We start from the raw sequence: 9946 nt of genomic DNA on the forward strand, positions 1-9946 counted from the left end.
CCCACCCCACCTCTGCGGGGAGACGCGAGCGTGCGTGCACGGTGAAGCGCGTTTAGACTGACATAGGGGCGATCGGAGATCTCTGTTCTGCGCCGTTCGTTCGCGTTCGTTCTGATGATCGCACGCGATTGGCTGAAGCCGGACAACTCACGCCACTCTAAGGGGCGTGGCCATTTCTTTTTTTTTGCTTGATGTTTTCTTTTTTGGTGACGTCATGCCGCGTCATAACGAGCATGTCGTCTGCTAAAAGTGAACGGAGTGCGAGACCGTTCGCTCGCGTTCTCTCGAGCGAACAATGGCGTCGCACGGCATGTATTTCGAGTGATGCGGTGGTTGCGGCTGCCGCAACAGCTGATTTTGAGAAAATGGCGCTTGCAACGGTGCTTCCTTGCTACGTTGGCGTTTCTCGAAGCAGATGCAGAATGGTAGGAGGTGCGAAATGCGTTTGAAGAGATGAGCGAGTGTGAATTCCGGCGTCGCTTTCGTTTCTCGAAACGTACTGTACCTTGGTTGTGCGACGACTCGGCCCCGTCATCGGGTGCCAACGAACCAGTGGGATTTAAACAGAGCGGAAGGCGTTGTGCGCGTTGAGATTTTTTGCGATCGGATGCTTCCAGCGAGCTGTCGGCTGCGAGGAATTCAGCGGCCTGTCGCAGTCGTCCGTCAGGAACACGCCATCACTGTCGTTCGCGGGCAAAAACGGTGGGTGGCCTTTTCCGGAGACCACAGACGCGAAGAGCGAACAAAGGCGGCGTTCGCGCGGCTCGGGCAGATTCCCGTTGTGGTCGGGTGCGTGGATGGTACTATCGCAATCCCGAAGCCCCATGGCCTGAGCTCCGCGGACACGACGCATTACATGTCGGGGAAGGGACTCTACGCATTCAACACCATGATCGTGAGTATTATTCATGCATTGTATGCGTAGCGAATTGTTTCATTTATATCGCTTAAACTTTCCGCTTTACTGAGGCTGTTGCAACTGAGTATAGTGGGAGCGGTATTTTCGATCTATCCAGAACGGGAATTGGTTCGTTTCAGGGCACTTCGCTTAGGATAAGCGATGAAATCATGTGACGCGGAGTACACTTTGGTTCAGCGGCCTGCACAGTGCATAATATTACCGTTACTCGTTCGCCATGTGTACCCGAAGCTTGATTCTCGATTTGTATTTGTTGAGATTAGCGCTCCCAGAATGTGCCGTAGTATGTCCTTATTGTTCATTGTCGTGATGGGCGTTACATGGATCAATACATGGATGGATGAATAAACTTTATTTCGGTCCCTCGGAACGCGCCCTAGCATGTACATTAAATACGCATTGTTTCATAACCCTTTTTTCAGTCGAAGTTTTTCGTGTTGTAGATATTTTATGATACATTGCCTTAAACATACATCAGTAATTTGGTTAAAAGGCTTTGGTGGCTGGAAGATGGGTTGTTCCAAGCAGTAAACATGCAGACTACCCTTTGACACTGCATTGTCCTCGTGTTAGAACTTATGGTACAAGTCATACCCTGTCGATGATTTGTCCATAGCTATGTTTCAACAGTCAGTAACAGTGAAGACAGATGTAGTTACATTAACATAATACCCAACATTGTACCCAAGGTCATTTATGGGTACAATTTTGACTGAATTGAATTCTGCAGACATGTGATGCCGACCTCTGGATGTCAGTCCATGTTTCCTGGGGTCATGTCATGACTCGTGGGTATGGCGGGGGAGCCCTCTCCGTCAGCACCTGGAAGCAAAACTTCGGCTTGCTTGGTAAGTGCTGTCAATGCTTGCCACATTCAAGACGTTATCACTACAGCTGTCATGCCGACCTCGTGCAGGAGACTCCAGCTATACATTAGAACCGTGGTTCCTGACACCAGTGCCCGGACGACCAGCTCGTGGCACCCCTGATAACCACTACAACAAGACCCACACCGCCATGCGCAATGCTGTGGAGTGGTGCATCGCTGTAAGCTTGTGCACAGCTGCTCAAGCATCATTGCTGCTTGTGCAGCTCTGCACGACATTGCGTTGGCGGCACATGAGCCTGTTCTCGAAGGGGACGATGACGACACCGACGATGCTGAGCTGCTGCCAGCAGCAGCTGAGCTACCACCACCACAACGGGAGCCAGCAGCAGCGCAACCGTGTAGTGAACCTGTTTCGAGAACCACAGGGCCTGCATGCTTGAGCACCTGCGCAGAGTACGCCGCCGCCTGCAACGACCTCGGCAGCATTGTGTGGTGCGTGTTTGTCTTTGTTCATTGTGTTTGTCACTGTGTTTTTTTTACTACACTTCAAATGTTTGCTACACATATCAACGAAACAGCGTTCTCCTATCAATGAATAACCCCCTTGAATAGGTTGGCAAAAAATGTGAAGCTCACCCTGACTCACTCGTGAAATATATTTTGCTCTTGGGGCTCACTCGAACTCAGACTCACCAAAATTTTCCTCAAGCGGATTCACTCGGACTCAGGCTCACTAAAATGTTTTCACCCGGACTCGAACTCACCAATGTATTACTCACTTGGACTCACAGCTCGATCTGAATCTGAGTGAGTCGACTCATGAGTGAGTTTGCCGACCTATGCCCCCTTGTCACACAACGCCATGCTGATGAAATGCTTCGACCAGGTTGTAAAATATGGCGCTTCACACTAAGCACAAGTGAGAGCTCAACTGTGAATGGCACATGGTGCCATTCACAGCCAAAGTGGTAACCTGAAAAGGCTGTTTGAATCAGGACAGCAACATGCGGTAGCTTTAGTGCAACAAGAATGGTGCCTGTAAATGAAGTGAACAACATGGGTGGTGTCAGAATTGAAATTTTATTACAAGTATCACGAGCAATGCACATAAAAAGCAAAATAAATAAATATCCCTTAAATTTAATGCCAAGGAAAAGAATATAAAAGTAGCTTCCTTTTATAATATACAAATGGAGTTATTACAAAGTGCCTGCTGCTCCTCTGCAGCAACACACGCGTCTCGCAGCACGAAAGTCATTGTATTACATGAAAACAAGGCACAGTCGAACCGGTATTAATTGAACTCGCTAAAAAAATGCAACTTGTTGGTTGCTGATATGTCTTCCTCTATTATTGATTTCTGTTTGTACCCAATCCTATTGTCTAAACACTTCTAAGCAACAGAACACGTATTCGTCAACTATTTTTTGGTCTTGCAATATTTCAAAATTGTTGTGCAACCTAGACCGTTCACAAACGCTTTTCTTTTTTTCTAGGATGTGTAAAAATCGATAGAAAACGTACAGTGTGCCACAATATTCTACACGTATACACTATAAACATAAAGATACACTACAGTGCACTATGTGCATATACTACAAAATTGCTGAATGCATGACTTCGTATAATGAGATTTTAAAAAATGACATGGCAAAACATGATTTATAAATGAAACCACACTGTGCTATGCACATGTACTACAAAACTGCTGAATGCATCACCTCACACGATGAGATTAAAAAGAAATGACATCGCAGGACACGATTTACCATTGAGCTACACTTTACTATGTACAATGAAACAGCACATCAGTGCTTCTGATATGCAGAAAAAGAAAATTAACTGAAAGAAAATTAACTGAGAAAAAATTGCAGGGCACCATTTAAGCAAGCCAGCGTATCATAGCTCGTGATGTGAACAAAAATCTACATATATGTACAACTAGTCTTTACAAGTCACTGTGCAGGTGCCTTCCGCTGCAATGAGGGCCCGGGCGAGGGTACCAACGCCTTGCAATTCGTGGACCACGTCACCGAGAAGTTGAACCTGGCGCAGCTTTCCAATGATGCCTGGCCCTGCCGCCTGGTGTTTGCGGCTAGTAACTCCAGCGCCTCGGCCTGCCGGTTGCCCCCATCTCGCCGCTGCGGCATGAGCTGGAAACCAAGAAATGTGTTGCCATTATCATCTATAAATTTCCTGCTACCGACTCTTCGCTGGAAGCTTCTGTACGTGAAGAGTTTCAGTGTGTGCAACAATTTCCTCCTCTCTGTTGAAAATCCACTGACCCAACGGCATCCATGAATGGTGCTTGGTTCACCGCACAACCAACGCACTTCGTTTGGACAGACCAAAGCGGTGCCGGAATTCATTTTCGCTCATCTCATCAAACACATCTCACGCCTCTAACCACCTCTGCATGAGAAGCAACCAAACAGCCCTTTTCAGGGCTACACAATCGTTTGCCCTGCTTTACGCGATGACCGACACAATCTCCTTCCGAAACCCTAGCTGCTGCAGTATGCAAAACATACAGCAAGCAGGTGTAACACAGGTGCAAACATGTGCATTTGTGTATGATGGCTATGTGAAAAAGTTATATAACGAGCTTGCTTTTTGAACAGTATATTTAGCAATAGCACATTTTCAGTTTCAGTTTTGAAGCAATTGACAAAATAGGGAAACATTTCAAGATGTTGAACATTTTTGCAATGCTACCTTTTTGCTACATTTCACCATAACTGCAAGGCAGGACACCTGTTTATTCCATCTGACAGTTATGCATACAACTAGCTCCTGCAACCGTTTGCAAAATTTTTTTTGTGCAGCCTTTTGTCTTTATGCCCACAGATGTCATCTCTTCACAAACATATGCCTGCACGCATGAGCATCACCTGTGAGCATGTAACACCATCTACAGTTAATCAAAAACATCAGCGAAACTTACGAGTTGGGGCACGGGGAAGATCCTGGGCCACATCCTCTTCAGCCACACCAGTAGCAGCTGGAGCAGGGCTCACCTGTTATAGTAAGAAGTTTCTTGATTGACACACTGAGTGCAATAAGAAGTATGGAGTGGAAGTGGACAATAGCAATGTTTTTTTAGAATGTTTCAACAGCGGCATGCTATGACACACAGACTTCGGAGAGAGGGATGGAGGGAGGCAAGCCTACTGGCTACGCACCTCACTCGACTCGAGGGTCTGAGAAATGGGTTGGAACACGTAGGGTGCTCTAATGAGCTTCGAAATATAGTTCGCGGCTGTTCTTTCGTCATCACCGCAAATGTGGCTGTTTCGCATTCTGTTCTGGGCGGCGCAACGTGTTAGCACCTCAGCTAACGCGGCGGCCGGGTGATCCACTCGATATTGTTTGAAAAAGTAAAACTAACAGCGCGTAATGGCTCGAAGCAAACGAGCCCACTTGTTCGCAGCATACAAGTAACAATGATATTCTAAGCCAGTGCTTACCGATTCAGACCACCCGAACTATGGGCCTCGCACACTCGTCCCTGTCAAGCACGACGCGGCCGCGGTAATCCGAAATCTGGCCGCCTCGGGTGCCGCTGTAAAGCACAAGCGGGACGTGTAAGATGAACGACCACAATACATTTGTTCTCGCACTCACCTCTGCTGCCCTCGGAGTTTGGCAAGACCCTGCTGCGAATAGTAGCGCTCATTCCTCCATCGGGCCTGCCACTGGGCCCTGGTGTTACGCACAGGGACTTCTTCGTTCAAATGCGCTACTAGCTCCTGCCACATGTCGTCCCGGTCCTCCCTCGTGAACGACGGCTCCAGCGGGCACGACAGCGTCGCGATCTGTGGGTGCTCTTTCACAAAAGCCAGCAGAAGCTCCTTTTGACGATCCGACACCCGAGAACCAACGCAGACGTTGCGATCGGACGACATTTTGAAACTGCTTCAGCCGCTACTTTTCTCTTTTTTTTTTTCGCGTGCGCGACACCATCTAGCGACGACGTCAAAAAAAAACTAACATTATTAAATATCATCACTCAAAGCTGTTGCTGTTTGAAAAAGTGTTTGAGCTTGAGAAGCAAAAACAATAATTTTCTGGAAAGTAATTATATTTATTAAATGGCGAGAAACGCTTCACGGTCCCTGTGCCGACGTCACAGGATGCGCGTCTACTTCCGGAAATCTGTCCGCTTCACGATTGGCTGTTCTCTTCCTCTCGGCGGTTCTAGGCGGGAGAGCTGCGCCTCCTCTCACTTTTGTGACGTAGGCACCGCAGAACGAACGCGAACGAACAGAGTTCTCCGATCGCCCCCTGACAGCGTTTAAAGAGGCGGGCGTTTCAGTGTTGCTAGACCGCACCACGTTTTGCGCTCGACTACGGTGGCTTTTCACATTTAGTAATCGCAGTTGGAAGAATGCGTACACGCGTCTCTACATTAACACTTCAATTTGGAAGTGATGTGCTGACCCAACTTTTTTTTACAGAATAAACGCTTGTGAGCAAAGCTTATATTCGATAATCTAATAATATCTGGGGTTTAACGTCCCAAAACCACGATATGATTATGAGAGACGCCGTAGTGGAGGGCTCCGGAAATTTCGACCACCTGGGGTTCTTTAACGTGCACCTAAAGCTAAGCACACGGGCCTCAAACATTTTCGCCTCCACCGAAAATGCAGCCGCCGCGGCCGGGATTTGATCCCGCGACCTTCGGGCCAGCAGTCGAGCGCCATAACCACTAGACCACCGTGGCGGGGCATTCGATAATCTCGAACGCAGGAGCGCGGCAACTATTCCTCCCGCGAGGACGGGTGAAGGGAGCTTTCAGAGTACACTTGCTTCCTCCGTCGGTAATTGGCTGTAAGGAGACCTCACGCAAGGTGAGGACGCGGTCGAAGGAAAGGAACGTTTCGTTGTTTGGCCCTATATTTCTCTCGTTAATTAGGCTTCGTTAATTAGACCTAATCATATTTCTAACTCGACATATACTGATCCAATCATTAAAATGTTAATGAGGCATATTCAGGCATGCTCACGTGGCATCTAACTGCGTTATTTTCAGCAAAGTACTAAATACGTGCTCATTTTTTCCTGCTGATAAAGAAAGCACGCGAGATACGAAAGATAACACGTCAATACGCTCCCAACCGCAAAAAAGGTGTGCGTAGTCTTGACATGCTACCTGACAGTGATTCTATTTGAGGGCGCTGCTTCCTGATGCGCGCTGCAGTCTAGACACGTGTCATTTTACAGATTTCGCGCGCTGTCTTTATAAGCCCAAAAAAAGATTGAGTTCGCATTTAGTACGTTGTTGAAACTTAGCGCAGTTAGATGTCATTTGAACATGCCTACATATGCCTCATTGACATTTTAAAGATTAGGTGAGTAGTTGTCCAGTTATGAACATAATTAAGACTAAACCACATTAACCAAAAAATAGTAGTGGCTACTATAGTATACTGGGAACGACATGCACAAGGTGGGCTTCGTGTAACGGTGTTCCTCTTTTTTTTTTAATCCTGCTGCTTGATACCTGGGACACCCCGTATATATATTGACATGCCATTACATACACAGTTATTGATTTTCCTGTCTGCAGACCATTCATATTGTTTTGTTTGGCGCCAGCCAGTGAATTCACAACAGAAGGAGCAAGGCTGGCATATACAGTTTCTCAACCTTCTGCAAGTACGCCTCTTCTTTTAATTTTTTATAATCTAATAACCAGTTTCAGGTAATGATAAACAACTCATTAGCGAGCAATCAGATGTCAGTTGTAATATTAACCCAAGTGTCCCATCCTAATTGACATAGCGAAAATGTCATTGCCGTAGCAAACAGTTTATTTGAAAAATCTGTCAAGTAGTACATAACTAGTAGAGTAGCAAAGGTGATACTAATAAATGAACCCTGCTTAGAACAACGTAGACACACTTGCATATGTATGTATCAGCACCGGAATAGTTGACAACTTCAGTCACACAGCCTCATTACTGCGTCACTTAGTCATTACGTCTAACCGACACACAATCATGTTGCTTATAATTAACCAAGCGAGAGTGTTAGCGTAGCAGCGGTTACCAGTACTGTTAGAATGCCCTCGTTAAGATACGTCTGTTGCGCCGTAACTTGACACAATATAACCTGTTGCTTTAGGTGAAAGGAAAACATTGTCGAAGGCAGCGACCGTCCAAGTACGCGTAGGTATACGCCTGTCAGCTTTTGAAGCAACTGCATGTACAATTGCCAAAGCAAGCAATTAAGGCGGCAGAGAATGCGGATCCGTGTAACACGCGGGTGACAGGCAAGAATTCCGTGCACCGTACGTGTTTTCCTAATGAGGCGACCTAATGAATTCTAATAATTACGTTAGGATGAAGCGTAGCCCTTTGCCCGAACGTCCCAGACAATCAACTGAGTCTTCGTCAGAAGTTTAGCGTGCTTTTTTTTTTTTGCTTTTTCGTGCCTGTCAGCTGTATGCCGACACACCAAGCAGCGCTTCCAATTAGCGCGTCACACGCTTTTTCAAGCGAAGTTTGTTTTGAATTACAGATTTAGGTAGCGGTGCTGGTGGCATCGTGTGGGAAAAAGACAGCGCCGGCGAATGTACATACACAAATGTGGCTCACGAAAGAGCGCCGGTCGCATACGTATTCGCATCCGCAGTTTTCCGAAAACTGATGTTCTATCGATCATGGGCTTATCAGCGATCAGCCGTTTCTGATACGAGAATCTTATGTTTTGTCGAGGTCATTCCACATTTCGCGTTGCCAAATTTCATTGTTGCCTGGTAATGAACGCATGACCACCGGTGTTGACCGTGATAACAGAAGTGTTGCGCAGCTAAGCACCTGGGTGATGGTCCAATCCCCGGCATGGAGGAAGGAAAAAGTTAGAAGGGAGCATTGCGCTATGAGAAAGAAAGATAGATAGATAGATAGATAGATAGATAGATAGATAGATAGATAGATAGATAGATAGATAGATAGATAGATAGATAGATAGATAGATAGATAGATAGATAGATAGATAGATAGATAGATAGATAGATAGATAGAAAGATAGAAAGAGTAGTACGTCAGGCAAGCACACGCCAAGCTTCGCTTGTCGCTTGTCCCCCTTTTCCCGAAAGGGCAAGGGCTTCTGTACTTTTTATTGCGATAGCAATTGTATGGATACTCTCGGCTGATTTTTGCCATCGCCGTCGTGCCCCGGATATGTATACACACACACACACACACACACACACACACACACACACACACACACACACACACACACACACACACACACACACACACACATATATATATATATATATATATATAAGACACAGAAAAATACAGCCGAAGCACCCGACCGGGGATTCGAACCATCGACCGCTCGCTCCCCAGCCATGCATGCGCCGGCTAAATAACGGCAAGCTATTTATATATACCATTTATCGCTGGTGTTAAGCAAATCTCGGAGGAGCTTGAGCTTGTTTTCTATCACGAAACGCTCCTAATTTTCTTTCCATTTGAAAAAACGCCCTTGAAACACGCACGTCAAAGTGGCCCTTTTCTGTACCCACTCGTGACGTGGAAGGGAAAAAAAAAAAGAAAGAACACCGGGCACACCTTTCATCAGACGCCCCCGTGTGGCAGGAAACGCAGGGCGTCACTCCACGCACCTCAGTTTAAAAGAAAAAGAAATATCTAAGAGCAGGCAGTCATAATCATCATCACGATCATTCTCCATTGTCGACACTTGCAGCGCGTTGCTCAAGCACAAAGACGTAACAATTGCGACAGTTGTTAGTTCACGCTCGCCCTGTGCATGCCTGTGCGTTCTTTTCGGGCGTCCTTCTTTGTGCTTCAGCGGTGCGCTGCAAGTATCAAGCTGCTTCTGGTTCTTCGTGTGACATTGCAATTTCTTGATATCGAATTCCTTGCTTCGCCCTTGCGGCGAAACTGTGACTTTTTCTAAAGAAAAGACTTCCTAGGTCGTATCCACTCACATACCGTAATTAGGCATTAGGATGTACAATATTGTTTTCTGAAAAAGGAAAAGTAGCAGTAAATGAAGAGAAGGAAACGAAGTAAGCGAATGAAATTCGACTAAATACGACATAACAAACTTTCTACTGCTACTGCTGCTGCTAACACAACTAATTTTCGGTTAAGCACTTCTGATACAACTCTGACATCCAGTTTCTAGTTCCTGACTATCAGTTCACATTCGGA

The 9946-nt window shown here is 46.3% G+C and overlaps 2 protein-coding genes across 3 annotated transcripts; one reads left to right on the forward strand and one right to left on the reverse strand.

The window, feature by feature from the left end:
- Window positions 1–849: 849 nt before the first annotated feature.
- On the forward strand, window positions 850–3882 carry LOC125760021 (putative nuclease HARBI1). Its single transcript, XM_049419600.1, has 4 exons — window positions 850–895; window positions 1650–1767; window positions 1836–2240; window positions 3715–3882. The coding sequence occupies exons 1-3, from the start codon at window positions 857–859 to the stop codon at window positions 2186–2188; spliced, it is 510 nt and encodes a 169-aa protein (XP_049275557.1). The 5' UTR covers window positions 850–856; the 3' UTR covers window positions 2189–2240; window positions 3715–3882.
- Window positions 3883–4626: 744 nt separating this feature from the next.
- LOC125760072 (uncharacterized) lies at window positions 4627–5738 on the reverse strand. 2 transcript variants are annotated; one of them, XM_049419712.1, is made up of 3 exons: window positions 5373–5738; window positions 5216–5310; window positions 4627–4765 (listed from the first exon to the last, which is right to left on the reverse strand). In XM_049419712.1, exons 1-2 carry the CDS (start codon window positions 5651–5653, stop codon window positions 5220–5222), a joined length of 372 nt encoding a protein of 123 aa, XP_049275669.1. In that variant the 5' UTR covers window positions 5654–5738; the 3' UTR covers window positions 4627–4765; window positions 5216–5219. The 2 variants fall into 2 exon arrangements, with proteins under 2 accessions (XP_049275669.1, XP_049275670.1); XM_049419713.1 differs by lacking the exon at window positions 5216–5310.
- Window positions 5739–9946: the final 4208 nt, after the last annotated feature.

Source organism: Rhipicephalus sanguineus, chromosome 10 (genome assembly GCF_013339695.2).
Source record: "Rhipicephalus sanguineus isolate Rsan-2018 chromosome 10, BIME_Rsan_1.4, whole genome shotgun sequence".
Classification (NCBI taxonomy): Eukaryota; Metazoa; Arthropoda; class Arachnida; order Ixodida; family Ixodidae; genus Rhipicephalus; species Rhipicephalus sanguineus.